We start from the raw sequence: 24,769 nt of genomic DNA on the forward strand, positions 1-24,769 counted from the left end.
CCCCTACCGTCGAGAAGCGGAGGGGGAGTTCAAGAGTGAATGAAGGTTGAACCGTTGACTGCTGCAAAACACTGAACAATCTGACTTAACCTTTGAGCCAGGCATGTGTTCACACGCACAGACAGGTAGATATACAGGGGACAAGACAGAGGTGTGTTCACTTTGAGAATATGCGCTGAAAATCAATAAAAACAGCTAGATAGTTGACTTAGCTAACCTTAGCTAGCTAGCTAGCCAGATCAACAGTCACAGACAGATAGATAGATAGATAGATAGATAGATAGATAGATAGACATTCAAAGGTTAGACAAGGAAAAAATAATAGAAAAAAAAGCCTCAAATAGTTTAATTAGAAACTGAAGTAAAACTACAAATTAGCCCATACTACTATACAAAGATAGCGCCTGTTAATATACTTGTTAATAGGGAATCCAGGTCTAATTTGTCAGCCTAGTTTTGTCTTATTTATATAATTTAGCAATACAAGAATTTTATATGTGTTGCTCACCATAAATATTACACAACAGATATCTTTGACTTGTCATAGAAACACAGGTCTAGCAGTGAGCCTGCAGGCACAATACCTCTATTGTTCTGACTTTATGGTTTTATGTAAAATACTCAAAATATAATGGACCTTTTTCATGACGCGCCAGAGTAAGAAAAGCACATATGTAAATGATGAACATGATGGCTGCATTGCCTTCAGGGCATTGTTTTTAGAAACACCTGTGCTTTTATTTGTACAAGTCAAAATGTCTGCTGTGAAAAGGCTGATTTAAAGCCATTAATACATTGGGTAAGTTTGACACAGGTCATATGTTGATGTCCGACTAAGTGATTCTTAAATTATGTCAGGATTCAGACTTACATATAATAAATTGTTTTTTTACAAGATGAATAGGGCTCTCAGATGTTCAGCTTAGACATATTTACAGTGTTCAAATAAGTCTGTACTGAGAAAATATAGCTTATATTTATATGTTTGTAATCAGGCCACAAAAAAAACCAAGCAGCTGCTTTTCTTCCATCTTTTTTTGTTGTTGAAGTTCTTGGTTGAACAAAACACACAAAAAAACAGCAGGTAAGACCGTACCACACAGTCACAGCCACATCAGGCAGAGGGGACTGACGGGATCCTTGAATGAGGCTGTTTTTTATTCAGCTTTTCAATAAACTATAACAAAAAGCAAAGCATTTCCTCTCCATGAAATTGCAGCTCGAGTTCAAAAACAACAAATATAAGAGCACTTTTTTCGTGTTTTTTTCCAAAAGTTTATACAAATTTATAGAAGTAAACAGCTTGTTTGTGATTTAAGAGTACTGTGGGTGGGCAGAGAGCAGTATGAGGCAGCTGTTTGCGTGTCAGCACAGTGTTTTTATCTGTTATTTCACTGTGTCTGTGCCTCACTCTGCCTCAGCTCTTATTGGAGGTACGTCCCCTTTAAGAGAACCATGGCACCTCTCAAGTCGAGGCAGACATTTTTCAATGCAAGATTTTTTCCTTGCATAAATTATGTTCATGACGTAGTGCAAAAGGCCAATTTTGTGGCAATTTTGTCCGACTTTACAGCTCGGATAAGGATTTTGTGAGACACGTGAAGGATTTTTGATGATCTGAACTGTTGCAGAAAGGGCATCGTCATTAAATATTAAGAGGGAGAGGAGATCCTAACATTGCAAGCCCTCCTTATCAATGCAAATACCTCTTTTGTGTGCAGTCACAGCGCCTGTCTGGGAGCTGAGATGAATTTTTAATTATGTGTGACTGAAACAAACTGTGACAAGGACCTTTATAAGAGCGGGGGATTACAGGAAATAAGCTGCATTTACGCGGTAAGTTGAATATAATAACCGGAGTCTGTTGTAGCCTGCTGTTCGCGCATAGCAGCGAAATGGCGAGGAGGAAATGAGTTTTGGTTAATATGCAATGTTCGTAATTAGCATAATTTATATATTTATGATAAAGAGAGGGAAATACATAATATTCGGTCTCTAGGCACGGGTCGAGGTGATTTCTGTCGCCTGTACTTGGTGGTTGGTGCTTGTCTCCAAAAGTGGCCGACGCGGTGAGACTTTTATTGGGCAGGATGTGGGGGTGGGGAGCCCCATCAACACCCGCTGAAGTTTTGACAGATCCTCGTTTCTAGCGGGGCATTGCAGCAGGAAATGCACCGTCGAGGGTCTTTTTTTCGATCCGTGGTGAATTTTGCTGCCACTTCGTGTCCACGATCAGCGTGTTTCAGCACGTTTTTCTGCAGCTTTTAGTGCAACACAGTGTGGCCTGTTTATAGGCCCCTCCAAAATAGTCTGGTCCTACAATGACAGAAATAGCCACGAATAAAAAAAAACAAAAAAACTAGTCCTCTGCATGTGGGTCTGTTTTAACCAGCATCTGCCCCCTAAAAGTGGCCACCAACATGACAACCTAATATGTATTTGGCTGCAAAGCAGACTAGAAAGAGTGGATGAAGATAAATCCTCCAGAGTTTTGTTGACTCAGATGTTTGTGTACCCAGAATGCCAGGAAGACAGTGACCTGTGGTGGTGCAGCGAGCCATGAACTCCCAGGATCTCCCTGCCAAAGATGCCCCACTCACTGTCAATGAGCAGGTAACACTCACCTGTCTGTTAAAGCACAGTGAAGGGGCCGTGTCTTCCAGCTATAACCCCCAAAACCCTGACAATTCATGTTGCCTTCAAGTGCTCTGCTCCTGTTCTGCATCCATCCATACCACGTCACAACTTCCACGCAAGTTCATTGAGCTCAGGACCCACTTTTGTGTTTTACCACCTAATAATACCTGCCGCTCTACGCTTGTGATGGTCTCTAAACTGCCGTGCTTAATAATTAATTGCGTTTTTTTTCTCTCTCTAGTAGCGTTCTGTGTAGACATAGTCGGCAAACAAAAGCAATGCTGTTCATGGATGTGCGGAGGGAGGCTTGACGAATAACATTGCTTGAGCTGCTTGTTGGCTGACGCTGTCATCGTTGCGTTTTTGTTGAACTCATGCTCTTTTCATTTGTGTCTCTTTTTTGTGTTGTTTTGTTTTGGGTCATTGTGTCCTAACATGTGCTCGGCTTCTCTGTTCTCCTTAGCCATTCACTGTCTGACTGCAGAAGTCTTTTTTCAGCCATTTAAATCCTGCACTTTGAAAAATTCCCCTGCCAAAGACCACCAGGTATGCATCCTCCTCCTCTATCTTCCTGCCTTGTCTCTCTGCGCCTTGTCCTCCAGCCCAGGTTGTCTCGCTTGTGTCTCCTCTAGGCCTTTCATTAATGCATACCATGAATCATGGGTTAAGTCACAGCCAAAATCCCTGCATGTAGTTCAAGGGGAACTTGATAAATAGTAGATGTAGCTATTGGATATTTCTGTGACCCCTCAGGTGCTACATCAAGTGAGACTTTTATTTTTTCACCCGGTTTTCACTTGGTATTCAAGTGGAAGCTGTATCTGAATTCATTATCCAGATAATAAACAATCTGATCTTGCCTTTGCATTTGCATCTGATAGTTTTCCTCATTGAGATCAGATCTCCGTCCTCCACAGTAAAACTTGTGTGTGAGCAATGTGAGATGGCAACAGATCAGCTCCAGACTCCCTTAAAAAAATCACAGAAATTTGTGAGCAGTTGAGCGTAATCTTTAAATACTGTGGGCGATGCAGTGTACAACAAATTCTGAATAATTCGTCCCTTCCTCTAAATTTGGCAATTGTAATATATTAAGTTATTCCTGTCTTAGTACCAGTATGTAGGTTTCTCTCTGACTAGATAAATTATACGCCTTGTTAACAGCAGATCAGCTGCACACATGAGTTATTTACTCACCTTCATGCTGATGGAAAGTCAGGTGAAATTTTGGCCTCCACAAAACATTTCTGGAGCTTCACAGCAAAACAGCGTTGCAGCTTTCTTTTGAACAACTGAAGTCCAGAAGTCCCGAGATGCCGTATTGATTTGAAAAGATGTTATTTACATCCTCAACGTGCAGTCAAGCTCAAACACCCGCTTACAACAGGATGCACGCTAATGCTTTTAGCTTAGCAGCTACAGTGAAGTTTTCAGCTTTAAAAAAGGTGTAAATAACTTTTTTTCAAATCAGTTTGGCATCTTGGGGCCTCAACAGTCCTGGGATACACCGGGCGAGCCGTATTGAGCCATTTTATATTTTCTTTCGGTTGTTTTTTTACATTTAAACCTGTTAAGTCCAAGCGGATATTTCCTCAGACCCAGTGACATATATACTTACACATCTGAACAAATATTTCATGTGTTGCCTTTATTATGATACCGTGATGAGAGGCTAGTTCTGAACAGGTAAAACGTCCCCGGCTGCTTCAGAATGACAACGCTGTTTTGCTGTGCAGCTCCAGAAATGTTTTGTGGACTACGAAACATCTCACGACTTTCCATCGGCGTGGGAGTGAGTAGATAATGACTGAATTTTCACTTTTGGGTGAACTTATCCTTTAATATCAGGTGTACATGGGGTCTTAGGTGTTTCATAAACAAATAAGACAATTATAACTCAGTTATCTACTAAAAGAGTAATACTGAACGATTAACAGAAGAAGTACAGAAGAGTTAGCCGTTCTTTTTGCATTTGAGTAATCTCATCTTTTACTCCTTATTACTGTGCAGGTCATTGTGATGTCTGGTCATGAGACCATTCGTGTGCTAGAGGTAGAGGTGGATGCGTCTCTGCCATCATCAGTACCCGATGGGAAGACAGACGGCAAAGCTGATGAGGGAGAGGCTCGGTCTGCAGAGCAAGCCGAGGATGGCAGCGCACAGGATGGCCTCACTGTGCCCCACAGCACAGGGGGAGTAGGTAAATCATAATGATGGATAGCAGATGACTTATTATTCATACATATATGACAGAGTTGCACAGAAATGTTAATCGCGGCTGTGAGGACCACTTCAAATGTCAGTAAGACTGAACCCTGGCTGTGCTCCCGCAGTGCTGGGTGAGCAGCAGTTGGTGTCTGTAGAGGCTCCGGCCCCTGCTGTCCAAACGTTGACTCCTGCTGTTCCCGTCAGTGTTTCCCTGCCACAGCACCAGGCCGCCATGCCCATCACTGTACAAGGCTGTCCACAGGTACGATTGTGAATTTACATACTGAGTACACTCAGCTGTCTTGCGATTATTTCTTGATCTGAAACCAGGGACAGAAATTAACAAGAGCTTGAGGTGCACTGGCCTCGAAAGTGCAGGAAATGTCTGTGAAATTTAAAATGAGGGGGGGCAACAAATGATCCTGGGATTTACGAGGACCCTATTTGCATTTCACCCTGTTCACATATTTTCTTGTCCAATATTCATGTGTCAGAGGAATTAATGTCACTGTTTTCACCCACAGACTACTGTAGGTGATTTACTCAAGCCAGTGCCTGAGGCAAACGTCTCCAGTGCATTGTAAATGTGAAAAAAAGAACAAATGTGGTCCAGAACTCCTTAATACAGAACCTGAGGCTGTAGATTCTCAGTAAATGGAGAAAACTCAGACCATAACATTGTAACAACAAAAAGTAAAACTACTAAATAATAGAGTGAAAAAAGGAAAACAGTTCAGGAAAAATGGCCCCGTGAAAACACCAGAATGCCAGTAAAAATGTAATAAATGAGGTATAAACATAATCTGGAGAAGCATCACCAGTCACAAAATCACGCTGATGTAAAGCAAATATTCATTTTCATGCTACATTAGGTGCTGACCCAGGAAAGTCTGGCCACTCTGATGACTGGTATGATGGCCCAGACAGGATCCCTGGGGCAGCCCCTGCTCATCCCCCTCAGTATGGCGGGCTCCATCGGTGGCCAGGGCGGTCTGGCTGTTCTCACCCTGCCCACCACCAACGTAGCTACTCTCCCTGCGTTCGCAGCAGCCACTGCTGCCGGAAACCTCCTCAAACTGCCCTTTGCTGGCCTCCAAGGTAAAACGCAATCAAACAACTTTATTTTGGTAGCATTTAGCTCAAAGCACCATGTGTGTTAGTAAAGCAAAATGTCTTCAGTCTGTTTTCTCACAATGAGTGACTTGATGACAGACGGAGGTGGGAAGTAACAAAGTACAAATACTTTGTTTCTGGTATCTGTATTTCGTTTCTGACAACTTTTTACTGTTACTCCCTGCATTTCAACACAACTATCTGTACTTTCTACTCCTTACATTTTGAAAACAGGCTTGTTAGTTTTGTGTTAATACATTTGAGGGGAATAATTGATTATTTTTATTTTGCATCATTGCACGCCTCCTTCCCAACATCACAAGACTGATTTCAACCTATCGGTGCATATCACGCAGTATGAAAGTAGATAAATCTTCTTTGAGTTCATTTCAGAGCCTGTACTTTCTTACTTTTACTTGAGTACATAAGTAGTATCTGTACTTCTACTTGAGTAAAGACTGTGTGTACATTTGCCACCTCTGATTACATGACAATGACAGTAAATATTGCATTATTTGTCCTCAGCTGCTACAGTCCTGAACTCGGTCCAGCCCCAGCTGCACACAAATGCACAGACGATGTTCCAGCCTCAAGCAGCTTCCATACAGCCAGTGCAGGCTGCTGTGCAGCAGGTGACGTCTCAGCCAACACATGTGACCAATGCACAGGCCACCGCTGCTCAGATGGCGGCAGCCCAGGTGACCTCGGCCACCACGACCGTGTCTCCGTCCAACATATCTGTAGCAGCACTCCAGACAGCAGGACTCTCAATCAATCCTGCCATTGTAAGAATGCTGCTTGAAGAACGTATGTCAGTTCATACCTTCTGTACTGTTTATATCTCCTGTGGTTTTCACACGTGTTTTGAATTTCTGCTCAGATCAATGCTGCTTCATTAGGTGCTCAGCCTCAGTTTCTCAGCTCCCTCACCTCCACTCCCATCATCACCAGTGCAATGTCCAACATGGCTGGTATCACCAGCCAGATCATCACAAATGCCCAGGGACAGGTGAGTCCAATAAACTGCTGCGACTTTAATCTCCATCTTGTGTGCCAACCCCCGCTCTCTACTTTATACTTCCAGCAAAAGGGAAGATGGTTTAAAGAAGATAAACATGTCGTCTCTGTCTGTGTAGTAGTGCATCATAAGCCAAGAGGGACATAACAGACATCATTAGGTGTGAAAACAAGTAATGTACAGATACTAGTGTACATATACACTCATTTGTACAATTTACAGATAGTGCCACTTCTTGCAGGTGTCAGTGTTGATGCATAGTAAGTGGTAATCACACCCTCTCCAGGGACTATCACAATGTTTTTGTGTTGTGTTTCTGTTTTGGGAATAAAAGCCGGAGCCTCCAGAGAACATCAATCAACAGTGTTAATTCAAGTCAGTGAAGCATAAGACCATTTCCGTGAAAACTGATTTGTCCTCCCAAACAGTTCCAGTACATAATTTTACTATTATTGCAGCTCATTGGAGTTAATAGTGTGGTGTTTAATCTTGACAGACATGATTTTAGTAAACTGCTAATAGGACGTATTTATTTCTAAGAAGCAAAAGCACTTCCATGACAGGTTGTTGGTGCTGTATAAATGGGTTTGGTGAGCGAAAACTACCACAGAGGTTACATTCAGTTACTTTTATGTATTTCTCTTCAACTCCAATGATATCTACAGGTCATAGGAACCCTCCCGCTGTTGGTGAACCCAGCATCTCTGGCTGGAGGGGCTGCGACATCCACCCTCCCTCTCCAGGGTCTCCAGGGCCTTCAGGGTCTCCAAGGTCTCCAAGGTCTCCAGGGACTTCAGGGGCTCCAGGGGCTCCAGGGACTCCAGGGACTCCAGGGACTCCAAGTCCAGACGGTCACCCCACAGCTGCTTCTCAACACCCAGGGCCAGATCATTGCCACTGTGGGGAACGGACCTGCAGCGGTTGCAACCTCTGCTGCAGTTCTGACCAAAGCCACTGCTCCTCCGACACTCAGCAAACCGAACACACAGGTAGACAACAGAGACCTGTCTGAATATTGTCTTGTGTTCAGAAAGAACTAAGTAACTTCTGCATTTACACTTTTTGTTACACACCTTTACAAGTTAGAACAGACCAAACATTACGGTTGTATCTTTGATTAGACTCGGTTAATAGAAAGGGAAACTCCCTTCGCTTCCTGTTTCTCTCATTGGACCTTATTTCAGAAAAAGTGTGTGGTAGTGTGGGTGAGAGACGTATGTTTTTTTGATGATGGCGGAGTCCGCACCACAGTTATAACGACAGCGACAGTGGCAAACGATATCTCTGGGATCACTTTCAGAGTGATTTGATGAATGATGGAAACATAGTCAGCTGGTCAAAGTCCATCTGAATTTACAGGGATACCACTTAGCTTCATTTTGGAGATGTTTTCCAAGAGGGAGTGCTTTTAATATTGGTTTCTGTATCCAGCCATTTTTATTTAAGCTAATTGATGGCATTTAAGGACATTTCTTAGATTGTCTACTCTAGTTTCTCAGTCTTTGTTAGTCATGCAATTTATTAAACGTATATTAGGCTGCAAATTACATATAAAAATGTAATTTTATCTGAGACATACTGCCAAACAATCTTTGGTGCTGACGGGGTCTCTGAAGTTTGTTTTGATGTGCTTAACAGCAATCGACAGGATAACTGGTATAGACTCAAAAGTACGAATAGAAATTGTCTCCAAAAGATGACAAATGTCCTAACAGAGCTTTGGACTCTCCTAACTCCTCTCATCTTTGAAGAATTTGATAAAACCATATCCTCCTGGGGATTTTTCAAAGCTGCCGGCACAGCTTGAGTGTGCAGTGCGTGCTCGGCGCTGCTGTTTCCAGAACGCTATCGTTCATCAGAGTGGATGCTCACATCATTATTGTTATAGTGATCGTTGTTGGTGTGGACGGCTCTTTAGTCAGTTTTGTGAGCTAGCTTATATACGGGACCGTCTCATTAAGGTTTTGATTATAAGTTTCAGTCAGTGTTAAACAACTGTTGTGTGTAGTCTTCCTTATGATGTATTTTCACAGTCTTAAACTTGATTCAGATAGGATCAAAAAATACTTTCTTTCTCGCTACCATACATATTTTTATGAAATACGGTCCCCTGGTGGTCCAACTGAAGTGGTAGGATTTTGCCTCAGTTGGTGGATCATCAAGTATTTCTGAAGATATTTATATTTGATGCATTTTTTGACACATTTGCGTCACTGCAGTTCACATCTGAGAATGTATTTTATTTGTTCTCTCTCAGGCTTTGGTAACGACTGCCACTCAGTCACCGGTTGTCATCGCCCCGCAGCCGTCTGTACTGAAGACTGCCACCACCCTCTCCTCCACAGTACCCATCACCTGTGGAGACATAAAAGTGGGCCAGCTTGTCAGCAGTATGTACACCTGCTTAATGTATCTAAACATAGATCCATTTTAAGTAGGTAGATATTTTTAACCGGGTTCTTCTCGATTGTAGAACCGCAGCAGGTAGTCAGCGGTGAGGAAGGCATTAATCTGGAGGAAATTCGCGAGTTTGCCAAGAATTTCAAGATCCGTCGGCTCTCCTTGGGGCTCACTCAGACACAAGTAGGACAGGCTCTGACTGCGACCGAGGGTCCGGCCTACAGCCAGTCTGCCATTTGCAGGTAAGTGACTCCTCTGTTGATGTTTCCCTGCATATGGAAGCTTCCTTCAACGACAGGGTGTATACAGTTTCATACGTGTACGCTGACCTAATTTCCTTGCACATACAATTCAAATACTATTAAAACATGGATGTAGTTAAGGCAGTCATGCTAACATCTACTCATCTCCTCTCATTATCTGAGAGCAGTCATGTCACTGTGATTCACTCACTCCACTAAGCATATTAGGGCCGCGATGAAAAGTCATTTTTTTATATTTGAAGCTTCTATTGAGATTTCTGAATAACGCTTTGATTTCCGTCGTCATATTTTATGATGTCATCACCGAAAAAAAATCCTGGAGCAAAATTATCAATTTGAATTAAGTGATTCATCGGATTAATTCAGTTTTTCATTCTGTTTTTAATAAATCGGCTTTCTTTAATAAATGTAAATCAAGCTACTAGACTGCTCCGTTAATATAAGTGTGGGACTCCCTTTGTTTCAGGAAAGGGAGAGCAAACAGTCTTCTGAGTGCGGTGAAAATATTTTTTTGTTTGAAAGGCTAAACACAAACAAATATGGATCATTTTCAGTCAGTTTTGACTTTTGGACTTTGCTCTGGAGTTATTGGAAATGTTTGGATCACATGAGTTGGAAACAATCCTACGCAGCCACCACTGGAATCTATCTCTACAAACAGTATTATAATATAATAATAATGATTTCGATCTTCATCAGAAACTGTGCAGAAATACTGTGTTTAAAATGCAAATAAAATCTGCACAGCATTCAAATTTTGATTTAGGATTCGATTGTCAACGTTGTGAATAAAGCTTTGCAGCTTTGAACTCGTTGGTACAGTCTGCAGTATTAAATCCTTAAATTAACGTATCAATGTGAATGTGTTACGGTAATGATAACGATCAAATCATTTCCCTTGTTTTGGCTACATTCTACATAAAAACAAGGACGTCTGTAAGTATAAATTGTAAAAATATGTGAATTATTGTTTCATCATCATCATCCATCGTTTGACTGACTGAGCATTAAGCTGTTCTAAACAAAGCCCTGAATTCACATGCATACGGACTAAGACGAAACAGATGTGGTAGTAACCAGGGTAATAACAATAAAGACATGTTCAAGCCCAAATAAGAGCACATTGATCAATAAAACACAGCAACTTATTTCCTATAAAGCAAAATGATTTTAAAGGATTTACTTGACATTTGGGGAAATATGCTTACTTGCTTTTTTGAAGAGACTGAGATGAGAGAATTGATACCACAGTATAAAGCCATAACCAGCAGCCCGTTAGCTTAGCTTACTAGCATCTAGTTGCCAAATTTTAATATGGATGAAACAAACGAGATATAACGAGTGAATTAGCGAGCTTTACAGATGCTGGTAGGCTGGATTTTGTTTCCTTCCTTCTCTGCAGAGTCCAGACTGGCTGTTTCCTCCTGTTTTGAGTCTTTATGCTCAGCTAAGTTTGAGAACCAAACTTCTTATCTGACTCTTAAAGGAGAGCAGGCGTATTTCCCAAAATGTAAAAGCAATCCTTGAAACAAGTGCAATGGAGTCGTCCTTATATGGAGGTACGTAAGTACCTATAGTAGAATAAAGAGAAAAGTACCAAAATATCTAAGTTACTTTCCTACAAATTGGGTCTATGTGAATTCACAGGAATGAATTTGAGATACAGTTCATACAGTGTGTGTTCTCATTAAATGGCTCAGACTGGACTTTCTTTGGTACCACAGGTTTGAAAAGCTGGATATCACCCCGAAGAGCGCTCAGAAGCTGAAGCCGGTGTTGGAGAAGTGGCTGGCTGAGGCCGAGCACTGGAACCAGAAAGGCCAGCAGAATCTGATGGAGTTTGTTGGCGGCGAACCATCCAAAAAACGCAAGCGGCGTACCAGTTTCACGCCGCAGGCAATAGAAGTTCTCAACTCCTACTTTGAGAAGAACGCATTGCCAACAGGCCAAGAGATTACAGAGATTGCACGAGAGCTAAACTATGACCGGGAGGTCGTGCGAGTCTGGTTCTGCAACCGGCGACAGACGTTGAAAAACACGAGCAAGATCAACGTCTTCCAGGTTCAATAGCGACCTCGTTTTGGGAGGATTCGCCCACAAGTTGGAACATTTCAAACAGCAGCACAGATTCAGATTGTGTTGTATATTCAAGCTAAACTCCAGCACGGTTGAGAGAGTATGAACTTTTTCAGAAAAGAAAGGAAATGAAATGTGAGTGTTATGAAAGAGTATAAAAAATTAGTTATTGTATTTTGAGACTGTATAAATGTACAGTACTTATGTGTGGTGGGTACTAAGTCAAACTGCATGGTCCTTTTATCATACATAGGGATAATAATACAGTGATAATAACATGTAATATTTAAAAACATTTGAACTTTTATACAAGTGATTTTATAGGATATCCCTCTGAATATATTAAGTGGCAGTGCATTGAGTCACATTGATTTTTGTCACATATTTGTCACTTGTGACTGACATTACGCTGATATTTCATAACATGCTTTTTCCACCACAGATGTTTCTAACATTCTAGCTGCTCGTTTGTTTTGTATTCACGTAGTATTTGTACTATATGAGCAGCTTTGTAAACATATACAAGATTCTGACTGAAAAAAATCACCTATAACCTTATTTTCATCAGAATTAGTTGTCTAGGGAACGCCAAAAATCACTTTGCTATGGACTTGTAAATGCAACAATGTTTGGGACAATCATCATCTCATGTTTCTCATCGATAATCACAATGATGGGCTTAAAATCTGATGTCATCTCCTCTCGTGTGGCGTTGATGCTCACACTGTTGTGTGTCCATAAAGAGGCTCATTTCTGATGTTCCACGGACGACCGGTTCTTATCAAAATAAAGTTGTAGCTATGGCCTTTGCTGATGACGCCACAACTGTAAACATAGTTTTTTTGCGTCATTTGTGAGTTACTGAATTTGCAGATGCACATACTGTACTCGTGGGTGATTCATGTGTGAATTCACCACAGTTTTGGTCCTTTTTACACTTTAAGTTTGATGTGCTTATAATACTCTGAGAGTATTTTGTGTTTCCTCTTTATTCACTGTTGTGACGGTTCCCTTCATGGCTTGACGATGCTTCTGCTGCATTTTCCGAGTTAGATAAAGTGTATTTGCAAAATAGGATCTTAATTGGACTGTTATGAAGTCAACTTAAAATAATCTCATGTTGCCTAGGAACGTTAACGCCTTGCTATACTTTTTACTAAGCCAAATATCAATCAAATTGATTTACTTAATGAGAAAAAAGACTTACTGTTCAGCCAAGGAAGGAGTTTTGTGGTTCAATGTGTTATGACTTTCGATCCGAATGAGTTATAAGAGTGTTTGCATGTGCAGTAAGATGTTCCTTTCTGTAGGAACAATACAATGGTGGTTTTCTTTATCTTTGCCAATTTTTCAAGAATTCTTTGCACTTTAGTGACAGCAGGGAAAGTAAAAGGGTTACAAATGGTGCAAGGTCTCAGTGATGAATGTGAGAGAATTACATTTCTGAATTTTAATGTCCTTGAATGACAAAAATCTTTGCTTTGCAAAAGGTAGCAGTACTGGCAAAATTGCAATCATCAGCATCCTTAAGTAAATGTCCTTTTTATGCAGATGAAATGTAAAAATACTGCAGATTAAATATACACTCTAATATGCATTAATCACATCCTTTGAGTTTGTGAATTATATGGTGCATTTTATAGTCCATCTCATGTTTGCCTTTTGAATAACAGTAGGCTTAAATAGCAGTGGACATACAGTAACCATAGCAAATAATTAATAATGCAAAGGTCTTGCTTTAACATGCGTTTTGTCTTCACTTTTAATATGGGAAGACAATACATCATATTGTTTAATATACTAAGTTATCAATAGAGAAAAAAAGAGCTAAATTATAATTACAAGATATCAGTTTTTAGTTATCTGATTCTGCAAAGCACATAAGTTCAGGTCTTAATGAGACAAGGGAAAAACAAATGTTGAATGATTTCTTTTTGTCATTTTCTGTCAGATTAATCGAATAAATCTTGTCTTTATTAATAACTTCTCATGTTGTGTGTTGATATTTTTTTTTACAGCATTTGCATTTGCTATATTTGATAGGGATCACTGATCTTAGTGAATGAAAACAATTGTTTATTTTACGGGTAAAATATATTAATATTACTTCTAAAAGCAGTAAACATCCTTATGTTGTATCGGCCATAAGCAGAGGGGGGCGCTAATGAGCACCATCGCTCTGTGCGTGTACTTTGAAATCCCACGAAGAAGAAGACAAACCGGATATTACGGATGCTCCTTTTCCTGACGAAGCTAGATAAACAAACAAAAGCAAGACATTATATTACTTAAATTTAAGAAAAAAATAGCCACATTTGATGTGTTTAATTTATAGATATGTCTACCAGGAATAATTCATTTTCGTAAATCCGCAATACGCGAGGGAAAGAAGGGCTAGCATCGTACTTGCTGAGTTAGCTTGGCAGGCTATGCAGCTTGTAGTGGTGGTTAGCTCGACATGTTTATTTTAGTGCTGGAGCGAAGGAGCGCGACATGATGGCATGACACTGTCGCAGTGCTAGCGCGTAGCTACACTTTCACCTTAAGGTATGCCGTGTATTTTTTTTTAACTTACTAAATATTGAGTAAACACGAAAAATGATATGGCTTAACACGAGTTATTTTCATCTTGGTGCATCATCAGTGCACTGTTACGTAAAACGCGTCCACCGTTAACGTTACCGACAGAAGCTCTGCATTAAAGAATGATAACCACTTTTCAGACCATTACGCAGTTTGCTAATTTGATCCTTTTGTCTTGGTTTTTGTGGGTGTTCCCACTCAATTCAACCTCTTTTTGTACGGTTTAAAAGTTGCAGCCACGTTCGTTGATCATTAACTTATTTCACTTTCTCTCTTTAAAGATTGGAAGGTTGTGGGAAACACGTAAAACTGAAGTTTTTTAACCGGAACTGCACTCCGTAAGATCTCCTCGTCGTCACCATGGCGTGGGCTCTGAAGCTGCCTCTCACGGATGAAGTGATTGAGTCCGGGCTGGCACAGGACTTTGATGCCAGTCTCTCGGGCATTGGTCAGGAGCTCGGTGCTGGGGCGTATAGCATGAGGTACTGTGTGATTTTTGTATCCCGTTGGACTGAGTGCAGCTGAACATGCTACACATTGATATTGACCATACTACATCATCTAATTTGTGACTTCTTACAGTCATTGATATTAATACAATCATCTATTTCTGTTGTGTGAGGGGGCTTAATTGTAATGGCACCCTCAAGGTGTTGCCTCCATCAGTTGTCACTTTCTAAAGTTAGTGAATCTGTGTCAGCTGCTTAAGCTTAAATTTAACTTCAGTTGACCTAACAGTGTGTAACTTCAAGACTGTTGAACTTGCATTGTAGGTTGTTTCACATATTTATTTATTTTTTAATGTTTTTTGTTTTGAAAATCCATCAAAACCAAATTTTCACTCACTCACTGAGAGATTGCAGATTAATCACCACATGCAGATGCATTGCAAAGCAGCGACTATTCGACAAGGCAGCATATCCCCTGATACATTAGTGTAAATAAATCTGCACACATTTCTCTGTGTTTTTAAAATTTTATTTGTTGAAGTCTTATTTAAGAGTTTCAAATCAAAGTAGATATTTATGATGCTTGTGCTCAGCTTTTTGTGATGGAAATGATGTGAAATCCATTTGGGCTTTGCTGACTCAGGCACTCTGCTTTGCCGGAGAAAGATCCATCTCTTTTGTGCCCTTTTCTGGCTGGTTAAGTGCACTGTTAAATGATACTGTACAAGCTGCAGAGTGCTCGCTTGTTCCTGAAATGCCTCTGTTGAGAGCAGCAATGAGATCCTGACTGGATACCTTGGTATTTAGTAGTGTTGCCCCAGTTGCCTCCATTATAATTAATGAACTGTAAAGCTTTGGGACACAGTAATCCGCCATTCAGTGTTGTCTAGTGATGAATGGCAGAAGTACAGTCTCCATTTTACTTAACACGGTTTAAATCATTTTAACAATTAAATATTAAGATATATTTTCTGTAGACTTGTTTTATAAAAAGCATTTTTCTCTTGTCTCTCTCGTTCTCCAGCGATGTTCTCGCACTCCCCATCTTCAAGCAGGAGGAGTCAAATTTGCCTCCAGACAGCGAGAACAAGATCCTTCCATTTCAGTATGTTCTGTGTGCAGCTACCTCGCCTGCTGTAAAACTGCATGATGAAACACTCACCTACCTCAACCAAGGTCAGCATCAGGATTCACAACCACAGTGTGTTTTTCAGCATTCTGTAAATTTATCGATGTCTGAGAATACTAAATAAAAACGCCACTGAAAGGAGTTGTAGTTGCCTTTGACCGAGTAATTCCAGATGTTTTACTACCTGGGTGACTTCAAATCATCACAGGCACATTTAATGATAATGGAAATCTGGGCAGGGGGGAAATCAATATGGAAAAATATTGCTGTATGGTCTGTATGCGTTTCCCTGGCACCAATAGAGCGACACACTCTTTTCTGGCAGTTGTGAAAGACATTGAAAGACATCTTTTAATTTCTGTTACACAGATAGTTTGGTGTACCATCATTATCTCCCAATATATGTTGTATTGCAGACTTGGGTTTGTAGTTGTGCCTTTGTGACCATGGTCAACATACTGTATCATTATTATTAAGACAGTCCTAAAGGCCAGACTGTCTTGAGGGTCCAGGCATGTTGTATATAGAAGGACACATCCTAATTGTAACCCAAACAAATGAGAGGGAGATGACTGATGATGTAGTTTGTAAAGTAATATTAGCTGATAAACTACCAAATGAGTGTGCTCAAAATCTGTATGTTACCGCTCTACCTGGGCCACCTGCCCTTTATTCACCTCCACTAATATAGAAGTGGTCACGGGAAAACGTGAGGAACAAAACTTAAAATGGGATTCAGACCCAGGCAAGACTTCACACTGGATCTCCACAACAAACTATAGTAAACACATAGAAGTTACATTGAATATCTAATGGGAGACAAAAATTAATTTTTTTGTTTTCCTTCGTAAAGAGAAATTTAGAGTTACTCTGTGACTCCTTTCATGAAAATACAGAAATGATGTATTATTGTATGACTCCAAAGGTCAACTGTGAATGTTTGGTGTTTTGTGACCTTCTTGTAGGAGCTGAGATCTTTTTATTAATGATATTGATTTACCATTGCAGGCCAGTCCTATGAAATTAGAATGCTTGACAATCGGAAAATTGGGGAGCTTCCGGAAATCACTGGTAAAATGGTGAAGGTAAGATTCTGACATGCTGCTTCACACATATTATGTATGCGTTAGCTTACATGGCATTAACATTGGCCTTGAATTTCAGAGCATCATCCGTGTGGTGTTTCATGACCGACGACTTCAGTACACAGAGCACCAGCAGCTGGAAGGCTGGCGCTGGAACAGGCCCGGGGATCGCATCCTTGACCTGGGTGAGCACTGACTTTGATGGTTTCAGAAGGTTCTTGTTCTGAGGGTGTTGTATTGGATTTGTGTGTGAGAAGAAAGTTGCTGTGCAGCCTTTTATATGTATTAACCATCCAGTAGTTTTTGGGTAAATTCAGTTTAGGATCTATGAGTACAAGGTTGAGAAGACAGTGGTGATATTATGGAGAAGTTGCTGTGTTTTAAGAACTCTTTTGATAACAGCTTGTTTTACATTGATCCATTGCAGATATCCCCATGTCCGTCGGCATAATCGACCCCAGGGCTAACCCTACTCAGCTTAACACTGTGGAGTTCCTTTGGGACCCATCAAAAAGAACCTCAGTTTTTATCCAGGTAGCATGACGGACAACTGTTGTTGTCCTAAATTACTTTCATTCATTTAAAGCAACGGCAGTGATCTGAGGCAGTTTTGAGCATCATGAGCTAAGCTTGTTAACATTCAGTGCACTCATCTATTCTGTTGATGGCAGACAGTAATCACTAATGCAACTGTTTTTTTCAAGATTTCATTTATTGATTTCACTGACCTCAGCTTTATATTATGTCATCATTCCCGTATAGATTTACTTTCATGTTCCTTTTTACTTTTTTAGGTACACTGCATCAGCACAGAATTCACCATGCGCAAGCATGGAGGAGAAAAGGGTGTGCCTTTCCGCATCCAGATCGACACATTTAAAGCAAATGAGAGTGAAGAGTATACAGAACACCTCCACTCTGCCTCCTGTCAGGTCAAAGTCTTCAAGGTGAGGGGAATGAGAAGAAACATTAATGTACGGCAATGCAAACATTTGCTATCAAAGACAGCCACCTAACTGACCCCATCTGACCTGTTTCAGCCTAAGGGTGCGGACAGGAAGCAGAAGACCGACAGGGAGAAGATGGAGAAAAGGGCTCCACAGGAGAAGGAGAAGTACCAGCCCTCCTATGAAACCACAATCCTGACAGAGGTTAGCTTATTATTAACCTACATCAACACATTGTGAATCTTTAACCTGAGAATATTTGGCATAGAGCTGCAGCCATTGATCAGTAAATTGATTATTTCTCAACTTTTAAATCAATGGCCAACTATTTTGATGATTGATTAATCAGTTTGAGTAATTTCTCTGATGAGGAAAAGTCAATATTTTCTGGTTTCTTTACTCCTTGATGACAGTTAACAGAATATCTATGGGTTGTGAGTAAAACAAGATGTTCGAGGACGTCATCTTGGGCCTTTTGGGAAACAGATTGACATTTTTTACCATTTTCTAGACATTTCATTCACCAAACAACTAATCGATTCATGGAAATTTCCCCTACTTGGAAATTAAATTCTGGATGACATACAATTAGAGTAACGCACAGTGTGGATACATTAAATGCAAAGGAATGCTTCAGCTTATAACTGTTGGCAGCAGACATTTATTTCTCGGGTTATTTCGATGCCACAATAACAAAAGTGTCGTTCTGTTGCAGTGCTGTCCCTGGCCTGAGGTCACATACGTCAGCAACTCCCCTTCTCCTGGCTTCAACAGCACACACAACAGCTTCCCGGTTGCAGAGGGGTATGAGTGCTTCATGTTTTCTGCCAGTACTTAATGATAAATGCTGCCTCAAATTTAATTTACCATATAATCCACATAGTTGCACTGTGTGTTTAGATTCTTCTTAATGTGGATTTCTGACACGGTCAATTTTTCATCCTTTTCAGAAATGGATCACCAAACCACCAGCCGCCTGAGCCGGTCGTTCAGGTATCAGAAGTAAGTACAAGTACATGTTCACACTCTGGATTTACTGCCTGGCTTCCTCCCCACTGCCTCACTGAAGCATTGCATATTAATATTCACAAATGCAAAGCTGACATCTGGGTGTTAAACCGCTGCCTCGATCCTCTGAGGCAGTAAACAAAAATAAGCCTAATCTGCCTCAAGGTGTGCATGACAGAATTTAACAATGATAAATCAGAAATACAAGGTCAACTCGCATCACAGACATGACATCAGAACTCCTCTCTCTGGGAACCAGACAACGAGTCAGTGCCTCTATTGTTTAACCTTGAAAGAGGACTTGTCTGAATATTTGATGCTGTGCGTGATGTATATTTGGTTGATGTCTGCTGAGACGTCATGCTTTAGTTACTTACACCTATTGAGAAATGAAGGAAGGGTGATGTAACCCAATTATGATTAGTAAAAATTAAAGAACATCTCATGAAATAAAATAGTTACATTATTTTTACCCACATTATGAATTAAAAAGGTTTAACAATCACTATAGCACCAAGTTAACAAGTTGATGCTGACTGTTACATCGTGTTAATTTCTTTATTTAAAGTGACTACGAGGAACTTTCAGGTGTTTATGAAACAGTTGTGTTTCCTCTGATGATTATAAATCACCCGTAACAGCAAACGAGACCATCAACGAAAAGACTGCTATCTTTATATAGTTATTATTAACGCCTGTGCTCGGGTCCTATCACATATATCTCATATAAGATCACATATAAATACATTTACCTCATTGCGATCCATCCTGCGGTTTCTCTGTCACTCGCTTCCAGGACAAATGCAGGCAGTGGTGGCGTTGGCACGAGCTAGCAAAGATGTTTACAACAGCAGGCGCTGGTGTCGTACTGCTTTTATCAAAAGGGGCCACAAGAATCAACAACAACTGAAAGTTCCTTGTAGTCACTTTAAAATAGACTTTCTGTAATTGTTTGTTTATGCCTAATATATTGACGACTGAAAAGTCCTTAAATGGAAGACACAGAAGGCAGCCTTGATCAAATCTCTCATTTTTTTTGTGTCTTTACATGTTTCATGTCCATTATTTCTTTGTATATTTGGGATGTATATATCATTCTGTAGCTTCCAGTAGTTTCCCTCGCATACTCAAATCCCAATATTGACCTTTTGTCAAAGTTATTTATGTTTTAGCGTTGAAATGCTATTCTCCTTGACCTGATGTTGGTTTCTGCACAGTGATGTTGCTAAAAATAATCCCCTTGGCCTGCCCAATGTGCCGTTCTTCTTTGGGACTGAGTGTGTAAGTGCGCTTTGGCTGAATTCAGACAAAATCTGGCAATGCGGTACCCATCCCCAGGTTTTTTTTGTGTGCTTTAGAACGTAGCTGCTGTGAAACAACCAGAAAATGTATTATAACATTGTTAACATGTGACTTCTGTAAGCTAACTCTGATACTCTTTGATTATGTTCTCATTAAATATTTCGTTCAGGGTCCTGTCTTGGTTCTTTCCTCGCAGAATTTGTTACCAACAGCAACGCCGCAAGATGCACAACAGTGGCTTTTAATAAACCGCTTCTCACCCTACTGTCGCCTGTTCACCAACTTCTCAGGTAAAATTTCTCTATGATACAGATCACCTGTCCATTTTAGTATCGTGTCACTTGTGACTGTCGCAAAACGGTTCGACAGAATTCCTTGTTTGTGTCTCTGATCATTTGTAACATTTTGGCGAGTCAAGAGCCAGAAACGTGAGTGGAAAAGAGCAACTCTCAGGCATTTACCTCATTATGTAAATGTGATGGCAATTTCACATGAGGGTCTCATGTCTGAATAAGCACCTTTTAGATTGAAGTCACGGCAGCTATAACATCCCTGTAACACTGTCAAAAAATGTCCATTTAATAGTCATTTTACAATCACTCCAAAATGCATGGATGAATACGTAAATATCCAGCAAAACATTCTCTCATTACCAAGTCAGTACTTCATGAGATGGATGAATCCAACCGTGTTGCATATCCTATGTATGAAAAGGGGCTGCAGACAAGAAATCATGTTGTATTTAGAGGGTGACAATGTGAGAAAACAAGATGGAAAAGGGCTGTTATTGTCTTGAGGACCAAGACCTCAACCCTGCATGACACAAAGCATCTGCTTAAGTGTCTTTTAGCCAGACACGAGCCCCAAGGACGGGTCTGTAGCTGACCCTCTATGGTGACCTCCCTGGTGATGGGATAAGTGAAAAGACCGTTCCTGTAAACTGTCGTACCCCCTAGTAGTTCATGTTCACATGTGGAGGGACAGGTTTTATAATGCGCTGGGTCTTGTTTTTTGTGTACCAGGGGCAGACCTGCTGAAGCTGACCAGAGAGGATGTCATTCAGATCTGTGGGCCGGCTGATGGCATACGGCTCTTTAACGCACTGAAAGGACGGTGAGTCTTCTTTAGTTAAATCCCATCTGACAATATGTATTTAGCCTGTTATTGTCTCAAGAAAGGCTTCGTCCATGTATGGACATTGTATAAGATTCCCTCTGGATGCCGTTTACAGGATCGTACGCCCGAGGCTGACCATCTACGTTTGCCAGGAGTCTCAGCAGACACGGGAGCAGCAAGTGAAACATGAAAACGGAGATGCTGCCGCCAACACTTTCTTTGGTCAGTGAACATCTGAGGTTCACGTGTGTTTGTTGTAGCAAAATGCAGAGAAGAAACTCTGAATTCATGACAGGAAATGTCAAACTATTCCTTTAAATTGTAGCTGCTGCTGTTCATGCTTCTATATTATTCTTGTATTTATGTCAAACAAGTTGCTGGTGTAGCTTTTTAAGTAAAATCCTTTCTGTCTGCAAGAGGACACATACGTACACATCAATTATTGGATTTTATTTTATAGAAAAGGAAAGCAAAAATTCTCATTTCTGTACATTTTGAACCTGTTATTTTCCCTGCAGTATATCACGCCATTTACCTTGAGGAGCTCACATCTGCTGAGCTGACAGAGAAGATCGCTCAGCTCTTCAACATCTCACCCAGACAGATAAATCAGATCTTTAAACAGGGTCCCACTGGCATCCACGTACTGGTCAGTGATGAGGTAAGGTCAAGTTTTTATTTTTTTAAAACCTGCTGCACCTTCAAATCACAGTCACAGATTCCCGCTAACGTTTACTCTCTTTTTCACAGATGATTCAGAACTTCCAGGATGAAGTATGTTTTGTATTGGACACAATGAAAGGTATTCGAGCGCCGCACTAATAAAAGATGATGATTTATCTCGTTTCTATATTTAACATGGCGCCTTGATGAACTCAATCATTGCAGGTTTATTTATAACACCCTCTCCCGCTATGTTTTGCCTTTTTCTTTCCAGATGACACAAACGACGGTTACCACATCATCTTGAAGTGAACACCGAGCTGGAGAAAAGCGCCGCTGTCTTCTTTGTCCAGTCAGCCCCTCTAGAGCGTCGTACTCCTCGTTCTTCCTGGAATATATGGAGATGCCCCAAGTAACTTCTTGAGGCTGCTAGGAGGATTATGTGACTGAAGCAACCCGCCCTCTCCTCACTATACCTTACCGTCTTACTTTAGAGGGAGCCACAGTTGAAGTAACAACCTCCTCCTCGCCCTGCAGTTGTCTCCCCTATTAAATCGTTGCATTTTTCCTGTGTCGCTCATGTCTCATGACAGAGGTGAGTGGCACTGCAGCTGCTTTTCACTGTTTTTGTTAGCTGAGCATCTGGTGTGCCAAAGCTTGTTTGTCAGCTCTTCAAAAAAAACAACAACCAAAAAAGGACAAAGGACAAAAAAAAAAATATTAAAGCGGGGCAGGGTCCGACATTCTTGACTCTCACCCGGCAGCGCAGCTTGATTTCTCGTCTTGCCTTACGGGATCCACTCAAGCGGTCTGCAAGAAACATGGTTTAGCTAACACAGTCGCAGTCACATCAAAGAACCACAGGAGGCAAACAGGACATTAAGAGAAACTGCCAGAATCCAGCTGTTCTCGTTCAGATCTGTGATTCCTTCAGAAGCTAACGAGCTAACAGTCTTTCACCGGATCGAACTGTTACTTTTAACTTTTCCAGACTCCCAGTTGGTCCTTGAATATCATGTAGAGCGTAAACTGGTACTCGTGGTTGTTACTTATGGATCTTGAATGATGATGAAACACTGTCGATGTTAGTGACCACAGTGACAACACCAGCAAATTGTGTCTGCTCCATCTTCTTCCTGTCTGCTATTTTTTTTTTTAGCATTTCATCATGTTTGTTTTTAGCCATTTCCCAACTTTATTTGTACATAGATCTTTATTTTAAAGCATTTTCAAAAAGGAATCGTGTGTTACTTTGGCAGTTGTTTTAAAAAAAAAAATCTTTTTTAACATACTTGACTCTTTTCATCATTTGTTTTTTTGGATGTTACCACTTCCGAATACTAATACATGTAATGGGCTGTTGGTCACACCAGAGCTGCATGTGGAAGAGATATGATTAGTTTATGTTTGGTCCATTGTACTGCTTACATGGAATTGATAGCTTGACATTTTTTAGATGTCCATCTTTGCCCCCCATGTCATCAGCATTATTAAAATACTGACCCATGTACTGGTCGCCATCTGTTGTCTGTGTTCTTACAACCGTAGTGCCCAAAACTTTGCTGTTGTTAAGATGCATAATGGTGCTAAAGAGAGGAAAAGCTAATTCAGGTGGTTTTCTCTCTTGTGTTGCCTGGAGAATCTTTCTAAATCCATATATCTTGTACCGTAGCACTAGGGTCCCAACTTCCTTTAACTTACTGACTTCTTGCACAAAGTGTCTGAGCTTATGAACGATAACCAATAATTTGGGATCTTTCATATTCAAACGTATTACAAGGAACTTTTATCTGGTTATGTAACGGTCTCATTTTAATACTGACCCCGCTTTGCATAGGCAAATGAGTCCTTCAGCAACGGGATTGGCTGTTTCTGTATGCTTAGAATAGTTATTGTCAATGCCACTGGGTCATATTCTGACTTTACAGGGTTGGATTAGTCTTAAAAGTACAACATTTTGTTTTACGTCAGAGTGATGAGGATGAATTGAGGAGCCTCACAGCCTGAGGGAGAAGCTGCTCTGTAGTCTGGTGGGACGGCATGAAAACAAAGTTCACTTTGTTGAGCCAGTTGGCTATTACTCAACATTTCATATGATAATTATGACAATATTTCACACAAACGTCTAATAGGATAAAATAATGAAGTCGAGACCTTTTATATCCAATATGAGTATATAATATATGAGTTTCTTTTTTATGAAACTACATACTTTTAAAGTGAATAAACAAACCACAAGTCCACAAAGGAACAAAAATGTGAAGTGATTTCAGGATGTTTTAGTGTCATTTTAAGAGTTTTAAGCATATTTTGTTGATTATTGGGATAATATGAACTGCAATGAATCTGGCTGGTATAATCCTGACATAAAATTTTCATATTGTCCTGTTCCTATTTACAAACTTGATTTTGCCTGGGGTAGACCGATTATCGGTGCCGATATTGGTAAATTAAAGGTGCACTATGTAGTTTTGAGGAAGAAATTGTAAGAGAGGAGAAAAATCTTCACTCAATGATTTTCATGACAAAACATAAACAATCTGTCAACAAATGAACAAAATGTGAAGTGATTTCAGTATGTTTTAGTGCCATTTTAAGAGTTTTAAGCTTATTTAGTTGATTATTGGGACAATATCATGAATTGCAATTATTCTGGCCGGTATAATCCTGACATAAAATGTTCATATCGTCTCACTCCTATTTACAATCCATGCAATAATGAAAGAAACGTGTTTAAATCAACGTGGAGGTTGTTTAACGCCTCAGATCTCA

The 24,769-nt window shown here is 40.4% G+C and overlaps 2 protein-coding genes across 10 annotated transcripts; both read left to right on the forward strand.

Moving 5' to 3' along the window:
- The first annotated feature begins 17 nt into the window (after positions 1-17).
- Positions 18-12,551, forward strand: pou6f1 (POU class 6 homeobox 1). 8 transcript variants are annotated; one of them, XM_084365514.1, is made up of 12 exons: positions 18-125; positions 2,520-2,613; positions 3,136-3,183; positions 4,648-4,837; positions 4,971-5,107; positions 5,718-5,943; positions 6,484-6,743; positions 6,839-6,967; positions 7,642-7,965; positions 9,234-9,366; positions 9,450-9,618; positions 11,364-12,551. In XM_084365514.1, exons 2-12 carry the CDS (start codon positions 2,560-2,562, stop codon positions 11,707-11,709), a joined length of 2,016 nt encoding a protein of 671 aa, XP_084221640.1. In that variant the 5' UTR covers positions 18-125; positions 2,520-2,559; the 3' UTR covers positions 11,710-12,551. The 8 variants fall into 8 exon arrangements, with proteins under 8 accessions (XP_084221640.1, XP_084221644.1, XP_084221641.1 ...); XM_084365515.1 differs by having other exon boundaries at positions 22-151; XM_084365516.1 differs by lacking the exon at positions 18-125 and adding an exon at positions 1,481-1,836.
- A 1,385-nt stretch (positions 12,552-13,936) lies between these two features.
- tfcp2 (transcription factor CP2) lies at positions 13,937-23,512 on the forward strand. 2 transcript variants are annotated; one of them, XM_084366063.1, is made up of 16 exons: positions 13,937-14,262; positions 14,580-14,780; positions 15,772-15,923; positions 16,885-16,961; positions 17,041-17,146; positions 17,389-17,495; positions 17,756-17,908; positions 18,002-18,112; positions 18,624-18,712; positions 18,859-18,910; positions 20,388-20,508; positions 21,241-21,331; positions 21,450-21,556; positions 21,853-21,995; positions 22,085-22,136; positions 22,272-23,512. In XM_084366063.1, the coding sequence occupies exons 2-16, from the start codon at positions 14,659-14,661 to the stop codon at positions 22,307-22,309; spliced, it is 1,521 nt and encodes a 506-aa protein (XP_084222189.1). In that variant the 5' UTR covers positions 13,937-14,262; positions 14,580-14,658; the 3' UTR covers positions 22,310-23,512. The 2 variants fall into 2 exon arrangements, with proteins under 2 accessions (XP_084222189.1, XP_084222190.1); XM_084366064.1 differs by having other exon boundaries at positions 20,415-20,508.
- The last annotated feature ends 1,257 nt before the right edge of the window (positions 23,513-24,769 follow it).

This window comes from Pagrus pagrus (genome assembly GCF_965226575.1).
Source record: "Pagrus pagrus genome assembly, chromosome: 11".
In the NCBI taxonomy this organism is placed as follows: Eukaryota; Metazoa; Chordata; class Actinopteri; order Spariformes; family Sparidae; genus Pagrus; species Pagrus pagrus.